Here is a 21,898-nt window from a genome sequence, read left to right on the forward strand (position 1 = left end):
CTTTATGTACGTCATTAATTTCCAAACCATATCTATTCTTTTTATTCTGTGGCTTCAACATTCGTATCTGTGGCTGGTGGTGTGGTTCTGATGTGCGTGTGGTCCGAGATTGTGACTCGGGGAGGGATTCGCGTTGCTAGGCCTTTAGCTGGAAACCGGTGAAGCTTGTACTGCAACTGGTGGATCCAGCTGCCACGCCCCGCGACCTTTGCAGCGTCGGGGTCACCGCCATCATCTGGCGAGGGCCATCTCAGCATTCACTTCCCCCCAACGGAGTCGTTTCAACACCTTGAAGAAGAGTTGGTCTTCCACACGGACGTGAATTCTCTGTGAATCAGAAAAACACTTGACCAGTATTTGCGTCTTTTGCATCTTTTTCGGTCAAACATGTTTTTTGTTGGTGGTTCTGATGAACCTGAGAGTCTATAGGGGATAGTGTCCTTCCTTCGGCTGGCATTGTCCTCATTGCTGTGATTGAAACACAGTCTGGCCATTGTCTCTTTTTTTTTTTCCATTAGTACGTTCCACAAGTCCTGCAGACTGTATGCACAGTGACTTGTTACAACATTATTCACAAAATGCATCATCTTCACTTCAAATCACTTCTTGAAATTCCAAATGTCAGGATAATTTGATTACACAACACTTTTTCCAATTGTTTTTAGCATCAGCATGTGTTGTTGGAAACAACTTAATCCATTTTGAAAACATATTAATTATAACCAAACAATATTGCAACCCAAACAAATAACACTTTGTCTAAAAAAGTTTTTTTTGTTGAAAAGTCTGTATGTTGGAATAATTTCTTATCATACTTCCCCCCTGTTGAGGCACGACGTCTGCTCGTGGCTCAATGTTTGCATCTTTGTTCACCCAATATGCATGTTCAATTAGTGGTGCCTTTTTCCCTGGCCTGAGATCAACTTGTCAAGTTGATTTACTGTGTGTGTGTGTGTGGGGGGGGGGGGGTGTGGGGGTGTGTGTGTGTGTGTGTGTGTGCTTTCATGAAACCTCTTGTGCTATGTTGACTCTGAGGTTATGGCTTGGCTCCAGCCTTTATTCAATCGTAATCGTGTCATTTTCTGTTCAGAAAATTTTTTTATTTACAAATACTTACTTAGACGTGCTTTATGCGCAACTTTTCTTTTATCTTTTGTGATTTTTAAAGCACCCGTTCGCCCAAAATCAACAGAACACAAGAACATTTTATCTTGACTGTGAGTTCACATTGTAACCATACAGCTCATACAAGATGGGAAACTCCAAATTTTAATTAGCTCACAACCGCCTACGCTCTTCCTGCTTATCCTAACAATTTCTCTCTTTTACAAGTTATCTGTTGGTATCGCACTACTAATACTCCCATCGCATAAAAGTCAGCGTGATTTCTTCCTACAACCTTGGTTCTCAGACACTTTCTTATCAGTCTGGAAGGTGCACCTGGTCTTCAAGTCCTACACGTCTTAACTCCTCCAGTCGGGAGGAAAATATGTCAAAAAGTCAAGTCATGGGTTTGGTGAAAATTTGGACGGCTCCACAGTCGTGTGGCGCCTTCTAAATGGTGCGTGGAAAAAGAATGGCGCTGGGCTTAAATGCATCGCACCTTATTAATGTAATGTTACAATTAAATCGCCGTGCAATGTGAATGTCGTGTGATGGAATGTCATTTTTTTCATTCCTTAAAGCAGCAGTGAAAGCTCTTGATCACACTCTTAAGTGGTTCTCTGCCACGAAATCCAAATTGTTGTGACTAATATGCAAATGGATTCACTTTCCTGTGTTTCTGCAGCAACACAAGTCCATGAAGCCATTTTTTGCAGTCACTGTTTGCCCAAATGGCTTATAATAATAATTTGGTAGTGCATTAAGATGCTTTGTAAATACAATCTTGCAGTGTATCTCCACAAGTTCCAACATACACAACCCATTTTATGGCCATGATACTATTGTTTTAAACTCACCCTAAGCCTGTTGGGCTCTTTCTCTGCCGCATAAATTACAGCCCTGAGAGACTTTGGGCTCCAACTTTATCTATGAAAGGTCAGGGACTTAATGGAGGTCATGAAAGTGCCAAGGAAGGTGTTTACACAACAGTGGTCTGGCAAAGATTTATTACTATTTTTCTTCCCGCTTATCACTGACAATGCGTCCTTTTAAAGTTTTGACTCTTGTTTAAATTCGCCCTTGCTTATTGATTCTGATATTAAAGTCCAATTGTCAGTGTATCACGGCCTAATAAGCAAAACGCATGTTGATGTAGAAGTCCTTCTACACACACTTTTTATGTTAGTTTTTTTCTTTCGCCATGTGATCTTCTATTGCTTCTCTCTTCGTCCTGAAAAGTTATTGTTTATCACAAGACTCTATGCTTCCTTCTTTTTATTAAATGTTTTCTCTTTTCCTTTCTTCTGCTCAACACGTTCAAGCTTTTTGTGCATAATTTAGAATCTTCTTTTCCATTTTACAAGTTGGCCAATTTAAATTAGGTTGTTTTATTTGAAAAGCCTGTAATTCTCTTTTTCCTTTTTCACATAATCACAAATTTCTTATCACAAAATGAACATGTTAATTCTACTTCAAAGTGGACAAGTACACATCAATGTTATTTGCAATTTCTAATTTCTTCTCTGCTTTAATGAAAATTATAGCCCTTGCCAAATTTTTCCTGTATCATTTATATTTCTGCATTTCATTGCATCTCTGGCCTACTTTAATATAAACATCATCAACTGGAATATGAAATCTAAAATATTTATTTCTTCAATTCACCAAAAAGCAAAATCTAATTTCTATCCTCCTCCTCACAGGAGCCTCTCCACAGTCTGCTCCTAATTTCCAAATTCACTGTAGTTTTTCCACAACCACTCAAACCTACCAATGTCTCGAATCAAAATTTAAAAAATCAAGAAACACCTATGTTTTTGCAAAAATTCCTCATGTTCACTTTCAGAAGCTTCATCCAATTGTTAAAATTTCATAACACCTACTTCTCCCTTTCTGAAGGAGACGCAAGTATACAATTAAGTAAAAACCATCATCAAAATGATATATCTTGTCTATTGAATCATGTAAATATAAATTATCTCATCACTAAACTTTTTCTGTAAATTAATCACATCCCCACAACTTGGGCTCTCATTATTCTGTAAAAATAAAACTAATTTCAATTCATGCAACCAACTCAGTGGCCTTCTGGGTCCCTCAACCACACAGGTTCTAATTCTGTTACTCTGTTCCATTTTTCCCCTTGCAAATCTGACTATGGCCCCTTTCTCACTTGCCCTATCATTTGAAATTGATTTATTATAAGCAATCCTATCTGCACCAATGTCACATAAAAAGGGTAATTGGTGTCCCATTACCAATACGGTTATTTCAGCTCAATCATTTAATCAAAAGCCAATATCTTTTGTAAATTTAGGAAAACCTCTTCATTTAAAAACTCATCTGTTCTTTAATCTTTCTATCTTAGTCATGCTGAAGGCTGCTTCTTCTCAAGGCAATTTCTTGCTATCTGGCCTTCTTTTAGTGTGGTCTTCCTGTGTGGTTGACGGCAGTTTCTGGCAAAGTGTCCTGATCTGCCACAACTGTAAAAAATATCATCTCCGGTGGGAAGGCGTCCTTGTCTCAGCCTCTTCCACCTTGATAAAAGACATTCTGACCTTTATTTTGATAAAAAGTGTCTATAGACCTCTGTTTCTTTTTATTTTCTATCTTCTCAGCATGGAGGGCGTGATTTACATACTCCTCCAGGGTACCTGTTGGCAGGCAAATGTAATGTTTATTTACCCACTTATGAATTTCCTCTCTTGATCCTGCATGTAAAGCATTCTTCAACTGCTGTTGAAATGCCCCATCCACATCACCATCTTCCTGCAGCCCGCTGTGGTTTTGAAACACAGCTGTCATTCTCACTTTGTATTGCCCAAATGTCTCATCTTTTCTGTTTCTTGTCACCCTCTTCTCTTTTTAAGGCTACCCTCATCCAATATTCTGTTTCCTCAAAGCCATTTTTCTTCATCTTTTTGTGGTCTTTCTTTGTCTTTGCTATGATTGATTTCTGCAATGCGGCTATTTTTCGTGTTTTTAACTGACCATTAAAACTATGTTCAGCTTTCCATGAGTCTAAATACTGAATTTTATCAAGATCCTGTTTTTTTTTTATGAACTTCCTTATCTTCACTCATCTTTTTAAACCAGCCTAGGCGTCTGGGTTCAATTTCTTTATTTTTCAGAAAACGCACATCAGGCTATTTCTCTCTTTTCTTTTAAGCCTATCCCGTTGTATAAGTTATTTTATTTAATTTCAAATTTAAATGAATTTATCTCCTCAAATCATCTTCTTTATTAATTTCTTTTGTAAATTTGGGAATTATTTTCTCAATAAGATCTCGTCACTCATAAGTAGCCTTTTGTTGGTTACTAATCCTTGATTCCATTTTATCTCTACTTCATCAATCCTTTTAGCATAATTCCAACCACTTTGATCACTCTCCCTGACATTTAGACACACAGACAGACACTCAGACAGACACACAGACATATACACGGGCCCACAAAACGACACACACAGTTCCATCTTTATCTTTTGCCCATAATAAATACTTTAATTTATCTAATATCGCTCATAATTATGTATGTGCAGCCCTGTAGGGCGAGTGCAGCCTCTGCCACAAATGCACACTGTCACTTATACACGCAGCACATTGAGGTGAGCGCTTTTTTGGTTTGTCCATCTTTTCTGGGGGTTTTTGTCTTATCGATGCAATTCTGTCTGATCTAGTTGTCATTCTATGTGGCATTACCTGATAATGTGGAGGTGGGGGGGTAATTCAGGATGCAGGGGGCAGTTGCAACCCCGCCCCTTCTTTACCTTCTTCAACAACCCTCTCTGTCATCCTCAAATACTATTTCTGTTTATAACCCTTATTGCATTATACGGGATAAAATACCAAATGGTATTTGTAATCCCCAATCACACCATTCACTCACTTTGCATACAGCAAAATGATCATTCCACATCTGGTGTTGTGTGTGCGGGTTTTTTTTTTTTTTTTTTTTTTTTTTTTTTCTTCAGCTTCTCTGCAAATTCTTCTCTTTTGCTGTTGTCTGGTCAGCTACTTCTCCAAACCCACACACACACACGCACGCACGCCCCCTCACGCACGCAAACCCCCACCTTTTTTTTTTTTTCTCTTTATCCTCATACACACACACACAGCTGCGCAGCTACAAACAATATTCAAATAAAAATAATAAAAACCACCAAAAATAATGCCTTATTATTCCCTAAATTTCAATGTGAAATTGTGAGTAGACCTCTAAGTCGTCGATAATTTCTATTTATCGACACCGAGGAACTTTTAATAGACTCTACCGTGCTGTCGGTTTGAACGAGTTACGACCTAATTTCTTCTTTTTGTAACTCCCTAAACAACACGATCCGGTTTAGACGTACCGCAGGACGTTCTTTTTACCACCGCGTTATCTGTAAGGGAGACCCAGTCTCCCGAGAAACCCAGTTTCTCAATGAGTTACGGCCTAATACTATTTGTAACTCCTTGAATAACGCGATCCGGTTTTTTTCTTTTCTTCTTTTTTTTTATCAGACGGACCGCAGAACCGTCAATCAACGCAACCGTGCTTTCCGTAAGGGAGACCCAGTCTCCCGAGAAACCCAGTTTCTCAATGAGTTATGGCCTAATTATTTTTCTATAACTCCTTAGACGAGCACGATCCAGTTTCTTTTCTTTTCGACCGAACTACTGCAAAACGGCCGGCGCGCTCTTCCTTACTCACATAAATCACCCCTTACGAATTGTGTTAATATTTTAAATTTTAAAATGGTGGCACAAAATAATTTGAAAAACAATACCTGGCTTCCTCCGGATCCGCCTGGTCCGACAGGGAACCGACATCCGGGCGGACGGCCGCGCCGCAGCTCAGGGACCCGCTTTCAAATGGTGAAGCGCTGACGTCAGATTCGTTGGCCCCCGAAATATCCAGCGACGTTCGCCCGTCCGGGTGTGGCTCCCGGGTTGACCGGCACCAATAAATGTCAGGTTTAAAAGGTCCTGACGCCTTCATTAGACTGAATTAAATGCAGAGAACCAGAGGAATAACCAGGGAAGGTTTTGTCTTTTCTCCATCGCGATGGGAGGAGAAGCCAGGAAGTGAAGTAGACGTCTTGCCAGTTCACTCTCCCGCACTCTCACTGACTTCTTCGCCCATCCCTCTGGACTTTATTCAGAGAAAAACGAAACCTATGGAAAGTGAAACTTAAAACAAGCGTGTGGGTGTGCGCATGTGTGCTGAAGCAATGATGTGCGTGTCTGTGAGTGTGTGTGTAATTATCATTGATACAAATAGTGTATAAAAAACATGATTAAAAATACACAAACTATTTACATACTCTCACAACTACCAAAAGGGTATCATGCCCGATGGTCGAGCGAGTTGCTCTGTCTATATTCGATTTCGATTTGATCCCTTTATTGTCATTGTACTCAAGTGTGCAACGAGATTAGAGGGCTCCCCTCTAATAGACATGTCGCATTACAAGGCACCTCGTTTGTTTTGAGGAAGATTTGGGACTTTAAAGTGCGCCTTATGGTCGCGAAAATACCGTGTAGATCATCCATCACTATTGATTGTGTGTAAATTAATTTGAGTATGTTGATAATTTCATTTATGGTTTGCAGTCTGGGATTATTTATTTTTACTGGACAAATTATCAGTTACAATAGTTATCTTAAAAAATAAATTTTATTGACACATATTGGCCAAAGGTAGTGATCTCCCACCATAGAGTCAAAACGTTAAATATTATAGCCCAAACTATGTAGTAAAATATCACCCCAGCGGTTGTGGCCCTCACAAGCAAATTTTTTTGTTTTGTTTCATTCTTATTATGAGCTAATTCTGGTAACACATTTTGGCTTGCTCATCTTTGCTGAATTGCTTTAATTTAGCAACACTAGAGTTTTTTCGAGCATGATTGGCCATTTTAAGTTCATGCCACAGCATTTCAAACCATTCATACAACTTTATTTATATAGCGCATTTTACAACAGCTGTAGCTGTTACAAAACACTTTACACATGGTGTAATATGAATTAGTAGTAAATTAGAACACAAATGAAAACACATTTACAGTGGATACCAGAAGAACAGCAGAACAGCGAGAGTCCCATGTTGAGCTGAAAGCCAAAGAATAAAAATGTGTCTTCATTGTTTTAAAAGTGGTCATGGAGGGAACTTGTCTAACACTTAACTCATTCACTGCCATTGACGGATAAATACGTCAAAGATCCATTTTTTTCACTCGGCTGATAGTGAATGAGTTAATGGGGCGGTCATTCGATAGACCAGGTGTGCTCATTACGTCGATCGCGATCTACCAGTCGATTGCAAAGGTAGTATGGGTAGATCGCATGACATTAAAAAATAGCCTATCATTATCCGTCATGTTATTGATACAGGGCACCCAGTCAGATGACAGCTGATTTTTTTTTGTGACACATAGGTCACCACGCATGCGCAAACAACGGTGCTAAGTGCAGCACAACTAACAAGCTAGCGAGTTGGTTACCTCCAATTCTAAGCCCTTGTTTTATTCTCTTGAACTCAAGGGGGGTATAAACATGAGTGGGGGTGTTGCACCAAGTATGAAGACAAAAACTTATCACTTTAATACGGAATGGGAGGAGGAGTTGTTTTTCACAATAACATTTTCAAAGTGCGTTTGCCTCATCTGCCAGTCTACCATCGCAATACCAAAGAAGGGAAATGTGGAGCGGCTGTAGAAGAGAAAGGTGAAGGAATTAAAAAGCCAGTTGTCAGGACAGCAGTCATTTTTCACACAACTTACTTCAAAAGCGAAAGACTGGCTCATGCGGTTCTGCAAGGTACATCTACATACATTATATATATACATATATATATATATATATATATATATATATATATATATATATATATATAATTTGCATTTTTATAGTAGGTAGATCATTTCGCCTTGGTCATTTTATAAGTTGCTCACATGTTGAAAAAGTGTGAGCACCCCTGCCATAGACAATTGACTGGCGGACCGTGACATTTACTGATGGAAGCGATGATGAAAATAAAACGAGGTATTGATAGACTGACGTTTTTCAGTTTTGTTCAGCTCGACAAAATGCTGAACTGACGATGATGGAGGGGTGCCCAGGCTGCTGACGGGTGACAAATGATGGACCAGCAACATTATGTAAATTTTACACTTCTGCTTAAAGTGCAAAAACAATGTTGAAAATAAATAAATATACCAATGTGTTTTTGTACAGACTTAGAATAATTGACTTGGCCAGTCATTTTATTGTCAATGCTTGGTCTATACAATGGTGGCTGTGGTCCGAATTATACGTATACAGTAATACCTCGCTACTTCATTCATTCATTCAATTGACTCTTATATTATCTCATCTATTATTGCATAGCATCATTGTATGTGTCAAATGTTGCCCAGTTGGCATCCATTGCAGCCTGGTCATCCTGGAAGGGGGATTCCCCCATCTGTGGTCCCTTCTCAAGGTTTCTCACTTTTCCCCTAATGAGGTTTTGTGAGTTTTTCCTTGCCCTCCTGGGGGTTAAGATCGGGGATGTCGATTGTGGCTATGTAAAGCCCTTTGAGACTGTCTGTGATTAAGGGCTATACAAATAAAATTGACTTGACTTGACTTGACTTCGCGGTTCACCTTTCGCGGGTTCAGTGCTTCGCGGGTCTAAAAAATATTCAAAAATTAAAAACTTTTTTGCCCGGGCACGATCGGGGCTCTCCATTCGCTCCGCTCCGCGGGGGCATTGTAGTTTCGCCGAGCGGCACGACGGGGCGCTGGAGCGGTTAGACGGCCGGCGTGCGCCGAAGAAGAGCGTGGGGGAAGAGGAGAGTGGACGAAGAAGAGCACGTTCCCCCGGGCACGATCGGGGGCGACGTTTCGCGCGGTTCGGACCGTACCAGAGCTCCGGCCGGCGTGCGTGGCAGTTAAGCCGAAGAGGAGCACCTTCCGCCCGGGCACGAGCGGGGCGACATTTCGCTCCGTTCGGGACCGTACGAGAGCTCCGGAGGAGGCCGGCCGGCATGCGTGGCAGTTAAGCCGAAGAGGAGCACCTTCCGCCCGGGCACGAGCGGGGCGACATTTCGCTCCGTTCGGGACCGTACGAGAGCTCCGGAGGAGGCCGGCCGGCGTGCGTGGCAATTACGCCGAAGAGGAGCACCTTCCGCCCGGGGCACGAGCGGTGCGAAATGAAACCAAGTTCAACCGAACGGAGACACACTTCGGGGGAGCAGGTTCGGCGTGCGTGACAATTAAGCCGAAGAGGAGCACCTCTTCCGCCCGGGCACGAGCGGAGCGCGAGGCTGTCAGTTATGAATGAATAAATAAATAAATGAAGAATGCCACCTTTCATTTCACAGGGCTCACCGGACGGCGTGCCAGCAGGTAAAAGTCGGAATAATTAAATAAAAACAAAAAGAAGTAATTGAATAAATACAAAAATAATGGCTGGGGAATAAAAAAATGTTTTAATAATAGTTTTTTTTTGTTATAACATGAATTTCACTCTCTCTCTCTCTCTCTCTACCTGTATTCTATATGGTGTACTGTATACAGGGGGGTATACTGTATACCTGTATAGGTTTTTTTAAGCATTTTTGAAGGGGCGCCGCTACTTCGCGGACTTTCAGTTTTCGCGGGTGGTCTCGGTCCCCATTAACCGCGATAACCGGGGTATTACTGTAGTTCAAATACTTAGTTAACATTAAGTATCAATGTACATAGATGACCGACAGTGACTGATAACTCCTTATATAGAAGCACTTATTTACTAATGGGTCAATTTGTGGACTAAATCAAAGTGTTACACTCCCCTTCACCTTGCAATCAGCCGGGGTCTTCGTCATCGGTTAGCAAAACATGCCTAATTAAAATTAAACTGTCCTAATTAACTACCAGAGGGTTCTGAAACTGCACAAATTGAAAACAACTTGGGCTTTTAAAAGATTTGCTACTATTAATATCGTGACATGAAGACGATGATATCATGGCAATTTTAATATCACGATATTGCCAATATTGTTACGACCCTTCTGATCATACAAACTTAAACGTACCAGAATATTTCCATACTATGTACTGTACTGTCTGTATGTATGCAGGAACGTAACATATTTCACATCTTACTTTATTCACAAGGCTACCTTTCTTTCTTTTTGTATTTTTTTGCTCATTTTGTCTGATCTAAATAAAATACTATGTTGTGTATATATTTGTTTTCACAATATTTTGCATGATAATTTCCAACCCTAATTTCCAACATTTGAAAAATTAAATGCCTGTCCCTGTCTTGCTGTCTATCCATTCGTCCATCCAACAGCTGAAACAAGACCGCCGTATTGACATTCCTATACTTTTTCTGTGTAGTTTGAAGTACTGTAAAAGTTGTACTATTTGTTTGTACATGTTTTGTTTTGTTTTACAGACACAGACACAGTCACCCGTGCTGTTGAAGAAACACAATAGTAATGGAAGTCTGGAAAGTTCTCATGACCCGTAAGCCATTTTGAATGATGTACCAACAATATGTCACATTTTGTAGTTTATAAGAATTAAAACTGCATATTCTGGCTTTAGCCTTGTGAACAACTCGTTTAATTATCGCCATAAAAAAAAGGAAAATTAGTCCTTAGAAAGGGCAACTTTAAGTTAAAGCTATCAAACAAAAAAAACAAACAATGATAACAATAGAATCTCAGTTCACAGCCATGTTTTTGTGTGATAAGTGCACATCAGCGGGGATAGAAGCCATGGAAACAAATACAAATCCGCCTGGAAAATTATATGGGCCAGACTAAGTTGCGTCTTAAATTACTTAAGTTAGTCATTTTTCAGGACTCTTTTTATATCCTACATGTGATAATGCTAACTGTGTGCTGACTAAACGTTAATTGCGTGTTTCATTTGTATCCAGGCGATAGCGTGTAGTGTAATTATAGGCTTAGAATGATTTATAAGCTGTCACTTTATCTTTGCTGTAAACACTTGGATTTTCTGTTCGGTAGGTGTAAATGTGGACATCAATCCTGATATAAATTGGATAGATTGGACGGATTAACTTGATCAAGATGTCTTACCGAAATTTATTTATCTGTTTTAGTCAGTCCCACTATTACTAGCAGCCTTTTTTTAAAAGAAATTATTTAATAATGTGTTCATTAGGTTGATTTGGAAAAACGAAAAATCTAAACTTGGGTTTTGTACATGCCGCATAATCGTGGTGGTTTTCAGCTGCCCTATTGACAGTGGTACTATTGGGCCGCCCAGCTGCGCAGTGCTATGTTTTATTTTGACGCACAATCTCCTCCAGCATGGGTTGAAATTGAACAGGCATTAATATCAGAGATGACACCAGGATGTATTTATATTCAACCAAATTTAAAACCTTAAAGAAAAATACATCAAATCCGTTTCCTAAAAAACACAATTATATATGGTTCAAAGATCACAGATAAAGTTATTATTTCCCAATTTTTACCAATTTGGGGAAATGCACAGTTTATTCCTGGCCAGGCAGATCGCGGTTTTTAGGTTTGGGCTGACAGAGGGCTCCGAAAAATGTGAGAGTTATATAATCAGGGTGCCTTAAGAACTTTTAATGACCTTAGGTTGTCATATGCCATTCACAAGAAACATTTTTTTAAATATTTAAACATTATAGTGCCCTGAGGATGTTGTACTAAAAAATGCATACGGAAAATGGCTGATTTCAATATTGTATACAACACTCATCTCTCATGACAAGGACTCTAGTTATGACAGAAATAGAGCATGGAGTTTAGATATTAAAAAAGATATTACAGAAGATGAGTGGACAGCAACTTGCTTGAGGACGCAATCATAGACTATTAATACTCGAATGAACTGTGAACAATGTACTACTTTAACACAAATGACTGATGGAACCCAACTCCTGACAAACTAAATTAATGGTCCACCAAGTTAAAGAGCGCAGTCTCAGTTGTGTGTGCTATTTCTGTATTTTTTTTTACTTCTTACAGTCACTGTTTTAAATCAAAACCAAAACGATCACCAAACATCCACTGAACAGCACGCAGCAATCAAAGAACTACAATTAACACAAAACATGCATCTCTCATGCCTTTCATATCCCAAAAAGAAATAAAAATAACACAAGTACTGCTTACACCTGTTGGCTGAGGCTGAAAGACTCAGCCAACAGTTGGCTGATTAGTGAGGTGTTGTGAGTGGTGTGCTTTGGGTTTTTATTTTTTGCAGTCTGTTGTCTAAACCTGTGATGTTTCTTGCGTGCAATAACCTGAATGATAAGACAGACTACAAAATCGTGGACAGCTGCCCTTTTGTCCAGCTTTCTGACGCACGTACATACTGGTCTGGTCCAACTAACTGTCTCAAACAATCACGAACAGTAGTTGCGATGCCGCAGGAAGAGGAGGGGGAGGTGTACCGGCGTGCGAGTCAAATTCAGATGGCGGGGATTTCAAACACTGCTCCCGGCATTTAATCTTGCTAACCTACGTTCTCGGCCAAACAAGAAGGATAGACTTCTTTTTCTCTCAAGGACCAAACAAACCTTCGTATGCTCTGTCGCGCTTGTACTTCCCCGAAACATGGCTCAACGATCACATCCAGGACGCTGCGCTACACCTACCCAGCTTCCGTCTTCACCGGAACGGAACTAACAAGTAAGTCAAAAGGTGGTGCAATATGCTTCTATATCAACGAGAAATTGTGCATTGATCTCACAGAGCTCAACACACAGTGCAGCTCGGACTTGGAGTCGCTATTTCGAAACCCTAAGGCATTCTACTCACCACGTTTGCTCTCCTTCGTATTCTGTAGTGTTTACATCCTACGACAAGCTAATGCTAACTCAGTGCTACAAACGCTGACTGACCAAGTAAATAAACTCGAGCTAAAGCCCCCAGAATCGTCTTTCATCATCCTGGGTGATTTTGATAGAACACAACTAAACCATGAGCTACCCAGATACAAGCAGCACATCACCAAGGAAGGCAAAACTCTGGACCATTGCTACAAAACCCATAAAGACTCGCAGAATTGGGCTTGTCTGATCACTCTTTAATACACTTAATCCCAACGTACAGGCAAAGTGTCAGGTTTAATCACCTAAGCATTCACTGAACACAGACAAAATGAATGAAAGGAAGACAAAAGTTTATCTTTTACTTGCGAGGAGAACGAACGGAGGTGTGCTCAGTTACATCGACAACTTCACTCTGAAGAACACTCCGCCGAGCCCTCTATTTTATTGGGGAAGTCCCTAACTATACAATGTCTTTGCACTAAAGAATGTAGGGGGGAGAACCAGCAGGAACATGTAAACATTTCAGACACAAGAGGAAAAACAGACATCAATGGCAGTCGTTAACTGATTGAAAAGGCAGATATGCCTTTTCGTGCTTAGCACTAAAGTCTCAGTCCTTTTGTTTCAGAGGTGTGTCTCGGGCACACCTCCTTGGATGTTGCAGCTATTTATCCAGTCTTCAGTCACCCGCTTCTCCTGAAGTCTTCTCATCCATATGGTCAAACACAGGTCACACTGTGGAACAATTCTTAGGCAATACTAATAGAGTAAAATATCGGATAACTTTTTTGTACAAAACCAGCTGTTAAAACTGTAAAAAGATGTCCCAATGAGGCAAAGTTGTCTCTACAGGAATGTTTGGATTGCACTGACTGGGGTGTCTTTGAAACTTCAACTGAATGAATACACCGCCACTGTAACATCATATATCAATTTCTGCGAGGACATGTGTGTCCCAACAAAGATCTTCCGCGCGTTCGTCAATAACAAGCCACTGTTCACAACCAAACACAGCCAATTCAGAAAAGCAAAAGAGACAAGACACTATACAAACAAGCCAGAAACCAGCTAACAAAGAGAAGCTATGGAGAAAGACTGAGAAACCAGTTTACTGCAAACAAGACTGCGTCCGTGTGGAATGGCCTGAAATTACTTAGAAACTACAGGCGATGACCTCCCCCACTAGTGAACAATAAGAGACTGTCTGACGATCTGAACATGTTCTAGTGTAGATTTGAAAAGGACAACTACACCCACCCACCGCCACCACTACCGCCAGCAACTACCACAGTCACACCCCTGACTCCTCACCCAGCCCTGGAGCTCCACGTACAGGACACGTGACGGCTCTTCAAGCAGCAGAAAGTCAAGAAGGCTGTGGTGCTGGATGGGGTGTCGACCTAATGCCTTAAATTCTGCGCTGACCAGCTGGCTCCAGTCTTCACTCAGATTTTCAACAGTTCCCTGGAGCTGCGAGATGTACCATCCTGCGTCAGACAGTCTACCATCATCCCAGTCCCCAAGAAACCCCCTCGAACCGAATGTCTACAGACCTGTATCGCTGACATCTGTGGTCATGAAGTCCTTCAAACACCTAGTGTTGGACCACCTAAAGAACATCACCAGACCCCTACTGTACAACCTACAGTTTGCCTCCCAGGCAAACAGGTCAGTGGAGGATGCAGTCAACATGGGGCTGTACTACATCCTGGAGCACCTTGACCTCACAGGGACCTATATGAGAATCCTGTTTTTGGACTTCAGCTCTGCGTTCAATACCATCATCCCGGAACTCCTCTACCCCAAGCTTCTCCAGCTCAACGTGTCTCCTGCCATCTGCCAGTGGATCCTCACATTGTCCAACTGCCCGGTGTCAGCTGTTGAGAGCTTCAAGTTCCTGGGAATTACAGTCTCTCAGGGCCTGAAATAGAAAGCCAACATAAACTCCATCCTGAAAAAATCCCAGCAAAGGATATACTTCCTGAGACTGCAGAGGAACCACGGCCTGCCACAGAAGCTGTTGAGACAGTTCTACACAGCAGTCATCAAATCAGTCCTGCGTTCCTCCATCACAGTCTGGTTCGGTGCCGCCACAAAAAAGGACAAGATCCGATTGCAATGGATCGTGACGTCTGCAGAAAAAAAAATCATCAATAGCCCCCTACCCACTCTTGAGAACTTGCCCTGGACCCTCCCCCACACCCTGGCCACCACATCTTCTAGCTCCTCCCCTCAGGTAGACGCTATCGAACCATGCACACCAAAACCAGCAGATATTCAAACAGCTTCTTCCCACTTCCCATTAACTTCCATCTGTACCGCTTCTCCTCACAAGGGTCACAGGGGGTGCAGGAACCTATCCCACTATCTACGCGCAGTAGGCGGCGTAAACTCTGAACGGGCTGCTCGCCAATCGCAGGGCACACATGGACAAACAAGCATCCGCGCTCACACTCATACCTAGAGGTAGTTTAGAGTGTCCAATCAACCTGCCATGCATGTTTTTGGAAAGTGGGAGGAAACCGGAGTACCTGGAGGAAACCCACGCAGGCACGGGTAGAACATGCATACTCCACACAGGAAGGCCGGAGCCGGAATCGAACCCACGGCCTCTGCAATGTGAGGCCATCATGCTAACCAGTCGGCCATCATGCTAACCAGTCGTCCACCGTGCTGCCCATCTGTGCTCTTATGACTGTCCAAAATGTTGCACAGCTGTCATTAATGCACAATGGTACCTCAACATTACGGAAAGATTTTCATGTCATGTCTATGTTTATCGTAGTTGCCTGTTACTGCATTACTCGGGTAAATAACTCTGCTAGAGACAAATTCCTTGTGTGTTTTACATACTTGGCCAATAAAGATGATTCTGATTCAGAAATGTTACAGATTGTATTTTGTTGCAGAAATCACAAAATCTTGGCCATAATGGTGATTGTCCCGGACAATTAAATAAATCCAGCGTTCAACTTTAGCCCCAGTATAGCACAGTGTTGGATCCCCGGGACAATGGCCAGCAATAAATGAAATGTAATACATTTTGTTAACATTCCATTGTTATTAAAAAAAATTGTATTGTATTTTTTTGTATTGGGGAATGCTTGGTGCATGCTATTTTACGCTGCCCCAGCTGCCCATGTGCTGTGGCTTAACGCAGTGCGGAGCCACAAGTTCACATTGCATCTCCTGTCAACACAGCACAAGTCACTAATCATTGCCTACATGGTTGCAAATAAGATACACTTCCAGCTAGTCATTATCCCAAATCAAGGACGGGGAGAAAGATGGACAAACCATGCGTATTCCTAGGTTCTCATGCTGGACATGGAGACGTGAAATAAGTGACTGGGTGATACAGTGCACTTGCCATACAATGGTGACTGACCATCTTTGAACAGCAAAATAACTGGCAAATTAAGTGTCTGCAGAGAAAACAAAATGGAATTGTGACGGAGCAGCTCCGTCAATAAAGACGGTACAGCATGGTCCCGGGGACGCAATTGCGCACACGCATGTACCGCACATTCCCATACTGATGCATTCAATTCCATCCCGTGTAATACATATGCACCCACCTGGCACCACATCAGTACTACGTCAGTCACAGTTTTAATAGAGCGACCGAGGGTGCACACTTGGTAGTTTTATTATGAATGGAAGCATACATGGACACACACACACACGCGCACGTTCAATTTAACACTCACCAGTCACGAGACGCGGCAGACAACAGACACGACATGACACGACATAGAGGAAGACCAAACAGCGGGGGCGCTTCCGCGTTTCTTAAATATGTTTGTTTCGCGTGACAATTATGTCAGCTGATGCCCAAGGGGAGGGGCGAATCATATATAGAGTGAGTTGTTTGGAAAGAGGGAGAGATGAGAGGTGCTACAGTGAAGGTAGTACTGGAGAGCGAGACAGTGACGCATTTTGCAACGTAGCTGACATGGTAGTTGTGGTTGAACTCCATTCAGTGGTTTTGTAAATATATAGATAGACACCCTTATTTTTGTAAATTACTATATTGTCACTTTTTCTGGGTTTTTGGACTTTTTGGGGATTTTTCACTGTGTTGCACTTTGGAAGGCCTGCACAATAAACATCACTGTTGCACATATTCTGGCTACGCCATTTGTTTTGGAGGAGGTCAAAAAGGAACCCGCGACAGGAATGATGCAGGACTTGAAAGTAATTAGTACCTCACATATGTCAACCAAGAGAACGGGACTATAATGTTAAAAGTATATTTAGATATATTTATATTATATTTAATTTATATAAAACCTTTACTACTCCCACAAAGTGGAAATTGGCATTGTTTCATCAGTAATAGTATGCAGTTACAAGAAATATGAAAATGCATGCCAAATTTGTACAGTAAATACATTGCACTGATTAGAAACCAAAGTTTTGTCTGTGCTCTTATTCAATCGATCAACAATAGTATTATTTGTGAATTCTATTGTTATTGTCACCCCCCCCACACCTCCCCGCAACCCTTGTGAGGAGAAGGGTTACAGATAATGGATGGATGGATTGTTAACGCCTCATTCAGTCTTGGTATGTCTCCACAGGACACAACGATACTACCCACTCAGAGAGGTTGAGTGGATAGGAGAACATGATTCTAATTTGGGTATAGAAAGTCCCAGCCCACTTCCAGACAACCTCTCTAATCCCAACGTACTACCTAATTTCTTCAGCTGCCTGGATGAGCCGGATAACCAACGACTTACTTTGGCTAAAAGCCTTGAGGACCTGAAGAGTCTGCAAGACTATGAAAAGCTGCAACCCAAGTTCACCAGTCAGGTCGGAGATACAGAACATTTGCTTATATTGTTCGTTTTAATTTAATAATGGGTTACATTTTCGGACAGATTATACTTTCGCCAAATGTTTTTCTTGCGCTATACATTATTTTAGGAATTTTAATAACTCCTCTTTTTTTCCTGTACTTTGTTTTAAAGATAGTCCTTTAAGGTCCCACAATGGGGAAATTTGCAAAACATTTTAAATGCTTTTAAATGTACTTTTAATCACGGACAGCACATTGAGTAAGTCACCTTGTATATGAAATGCCTGTGGCAGTATCAAGTACAACCACATTTAGAGCCAATCCAAGAACTATACTTTTAATGTTTTGAATAGGGCTGAATGATTATACTAATCCCTCATTTTTTATGGTTAATTGGGACCGAAACCCCCCACAAATAGTCAAAAAACGCGAATAAAAGTTGACAGGTTAGTTTATTATTACTATTATTATTTTGAATGATTTTTATTTTTTATTTTGGGGGGGATTTACGACTCTCATACGCTGTTGCGACCTCATAGACATGGTTCCCAACCTTCTGAATACTTTACCTTTAAAATGCAAAATGAGCTGCAGGCTGTGAGAGGTGTGTGAGCTACAAACCCGGAAGTGAACAATGTACAAGTATCCATTGTGCCAGTACCCCAACGTTACCAGGGCTGCGAGGGCTCTTTGTAGCTGCTTGCAGCTCTAGTTGATGTTTTTACATAATTCTTTAGGCTATTTCTTGTATTTTATGTTTCATGTTTGAGATAGTATTCAAAACTTTGTTAGACCTGCAGTTGATATTTCAGTGCTCTACGAATAAAGTTGAGCTAAATTTAGGGATATTACAATGTGCACTGTGAAGTGCTACTCTATTTTGTTTTTACCGTTTGACTAAATATGAATATACATATCTACACAAAAAGTTGAATGAAAAGGTTTGGACACCACTGATCATTTTCAAGATTATACATAAAACACATTTACCTAGTTCTTTTCACTTGTGATCATGAATGGCTTGTCCACTGATGACTAATTTAAATTGCATGACACATTGACCAGCAGCAGTTCATACAGCACATTCCATCTCTCTCTCTCTCTCTCTCTCTCTCTCTCTCTCTCTCTCGCTATCTCCCTCTCTCGCTATCTCTCTCGCTATCTCTCTCGCTATCTCTCTATCTCTACCTCCATCCATCCATCTGCTTGACCCATGATTTATTTATTTTTAAATTACAATGCGGATTCTCTCTCTCTCTCTCTCTCTCTCTCTCTCTCGCTATCTCCCTCTCTCGCTATCTCTCTCGCTATCTCTCTCGCTATCTCTCTATCTCTACCTCCATCCATCCATCTGCTTGACCCATGATTTATTTAGTTTTAAATTTACAATGCGGATGTAACGAGTTGGCATGTACTTCACATGTCACCTTGGTAATAAACATAATTAATAGAGACAAATTTGTAAAATACATGAACAGTAATTTTACTGTTAAGAAGCAGCTCAGGAGCAGAGAAAATGCAAAATGAATGTAGCAGGTGTCCGCGCTACAATGATTATGCAACATGCTGTTTGTCACAAATGGCTGTTTAGTATTGCTTTTCAATTTGTTTATATGAGGTGCAAAATGCAAATTTTGATTGCATTGTGAATCCACCTATCTCGATTCTTAGTCTGGATTAAGGTATGATCTATGGCATTTTAAAAATTGGGAAAGTATTCTTGCTTAAGAAAAGGCGTCTACAATCAAAAATGGTGATCTTATTTTATGTAGCGAATAGTGCCAGCGTTGAGTCAATTTGCCAGCATCATTTGATAATGCTGGCAAATTGGCATACATTTATTTTCTATTTATGTATGCAATGTTTTTTAAGACTAGCGAAACAAACAAAAAAAACAATAAAGCTTACATCATATTTTTTATTTTTTTATTTTTTTGCAGCGGAAGGACCTTCATGTCTGTGAACACTCACTAATAGCGCCGGGCCTCAAGCTCACCAACACTTACAACAAGCTGTTGAGTATAGGACCAGATCAATCTGAAAATCCATCTTGGGAACTTCCTACCTGCAAAGAAAATCAATCAGCTCAACTTTACAATAACAGCAACAGTACAGAACCCCAGAAGAAGCTTAAACCCCAAGACTTGTCCAGCCCTGACAACATTACCATACCTCGTCCTCACGGAAGGAAAAGTGCTGAATTTGGATCTGTGTTAGCACAATTTACTGGACGGTCTCAATCTAAATATTCTAATGAGGAAAGGACAAAAACAGGGGGTCAAGAATTTCGAAAAGCGCTTCGTAAGACATCAGATGTGTTCAATGTTGCTGAGGATCACATGGATTTGATAAACCTTCTGGACCCCCTCAACAAGTCACCACAGACAGGTTCCATGTCAACAAGGGATAAAATGAATATCGAGGTGTTTTCAACAACTTGCAAAACAATTACTCCTATATCTTCCCCAATGATCCAACCTCCTTTTCAGTTACATCAACACATATCACCTTCTGTCTTTACTCAGTCTTTCCGACATTCTGTCCCTCAAATTGAAATTTTGGCAGGTGGGAGAACAACAGCTTTGAACACAGTCTATGAAACACCAATTGGTTCTTATCTACACAATCCAACCCAGCCAGAACCTTTCCCTGCACTCTCAGAAGTCTATAAAGAGCAATTGACGGACAGTTCCACTCTTCTTCCCAGTTATCGAATGGGCAACTCTTCCTCATCTATCCCACTATTACACCCATCAACCAGCAACCATACCCTTTCAGGCCTGGCAATCTCAATGCCTGTCCCAAGCACTGCTCCCAACACATTAAGAAGGCCACTTCAAATGGAAGAAGGCAACCAGAAAACTCAGCATCTTTTTGGCGATCTTTTGACTATGATCAAACCAACCACACCTCTTCAAAAGAGCATAGATCAGCTTCAAAAGAGCTGGGAAACATTTGACTAAAACCTTTCCAAAGACTTATGTTTTTGGAAAGCCAGATGTTTTTATGAATGCATGAGAAACCTCTTTGGAAGAACTTGACATGAATAGCATTATGCTGAATTAAGAATAAGTAATTTGTTCCTTACACAAAACCTACTGTGATTTAATGTTTATATGAAATGTTTAATGACAAATTAATAAAACACCACTATATCAAAAACCTACATATCTAAAATTTGAAATCTTTCTTGAATTTGGTAACCTCAAATTATTTACAAACATGGAATTTAAGTTTGATTTTGTTTTTGGTTTGTTTCTGGCAGTTTATTGTGACAGTTGCATTTGGTGATTGTAAAGCAATTTACTCATGCTTATAAGATGGCTTCATTATAGTCATTTTTTTAAACCACCAGTTAAACTTAGTGCATGAATATGTTGTTGTGACTGGTTGTTCCTTGATGTAGCAGTTGGTACGCAATTGCCGTTCTCCTTTCAGACACAAACCCTCAGCTACAGACATCACCAACTGCTCTTAACCATCTATCCATATCCAATCAGGGAGTGATCATCTCACCAGCTGCTGATGCTTCACCTTTTCACTGGGACGCCTTAATGTTTCTCCTCCTCCGTGGGTCACCCAGGCTGTCACAAGCCCGGTCTGCTAGTTGTCGCACTGAGCCTGCCAACCATCCTCATGCTCTTCATGTAAGCTCTGTCCTTTCCTCCAGGTCTCTCACCTGTGCCATCTACTTGTCCTAGTTTTTCACGTTACCCTTCAATTTTACGGCTCCATGTTTGATTTTTGACTCAGATTTTTTTTTATTCTAAAGATGACCCCAATTTGGTTAACCTCTGTTCTGATTCCGAGCCTCATTTTGACAATGACATTGTTTTCATCTGTCTCTTTCTCGGTCATCATTCTCGAACCGCTTCCTCAGCCAAGCCTCGAAAATCGCTGGTCGCCAGACAAGCAGAGTTAGCCAACACCGCGCGCACCGGACACGGTTATCTGTCGCAGGAAAATGTGCGGGCAAATAAATCCGCCCTCATCCGAGCCCAATAGCGACAGCATTTTGCCTAGGAGATCCACTGCCTTGCCATCACACAAACTGGGCAGGGAAAGGAGTCTGTCCGCCCTCTCTGAGTCCGGCAAACAGAACCCCCTAAGCAGAAGCTCTTTGAGCGCGTCATATTTCCCGCCTATTGGAGATGCACGCAATGGCTGCATAACACGAAGTGTAGTCAGGTG

The 21,898-nt window shown here is 41.1% G+C and overlaps 1 protein-coding gene across 3 annotated transcripts in view; it reads left to right on the forward strand.

The window, feature by feature from the left end:
* dennd1a (DENN/MADD domain containing 1A) overlaps positions 1 to 20,873 on the forward strand; it is a 184,997-nt gene extending 164,124 nt beyond the window's left edge. For all 3 annotated transcript variants that reach the window (XM_088282175.1, XM_088282176.1, XM_088282177.1), the window contains 3 exons: positions 10,519 to 10,589; positions 17,487 to 17,721; positions 19,648 to 20,873. In XM_088282175.1, the coding sequence (XP_088138301.1) occupies positions 10,519 to 10,589; positions 17,487 to 17,721; positions 19,648 to 20,670 (1,329 nt within the window). In that variant the 3' untranslated portion in view covers positions 20,671 to 20,873. The remainder of the gene's footprint in view (positions 1 to 10,518; positions 10,590 to 17,486; positions 17,722 to 19,647) is intronic.
* Positions 20,874 to 21,898: the final 1,025 nt, after the last annotated feature.

The sequence above is a fragment of the Idiotropiscis lumnitzeri genome, chromosome 18, assembly GCF_059441095.1.
Source record: "Idiotropiscis lumnitzeri isolate Australia: NSW breed Sydney's pygmy pipehorse chromosome 18, RoL_Ilum_1.0, whole genome shotgun sequence".
Classification (NCBI taxonomy): domain Eukaryota; kingdom Metazoa; phylum Chordata; class Actinopteri; order Syngnathiformes; family Syngnathidae; genus Idiotropiscis; species Idiotropiscis lumnitzeri.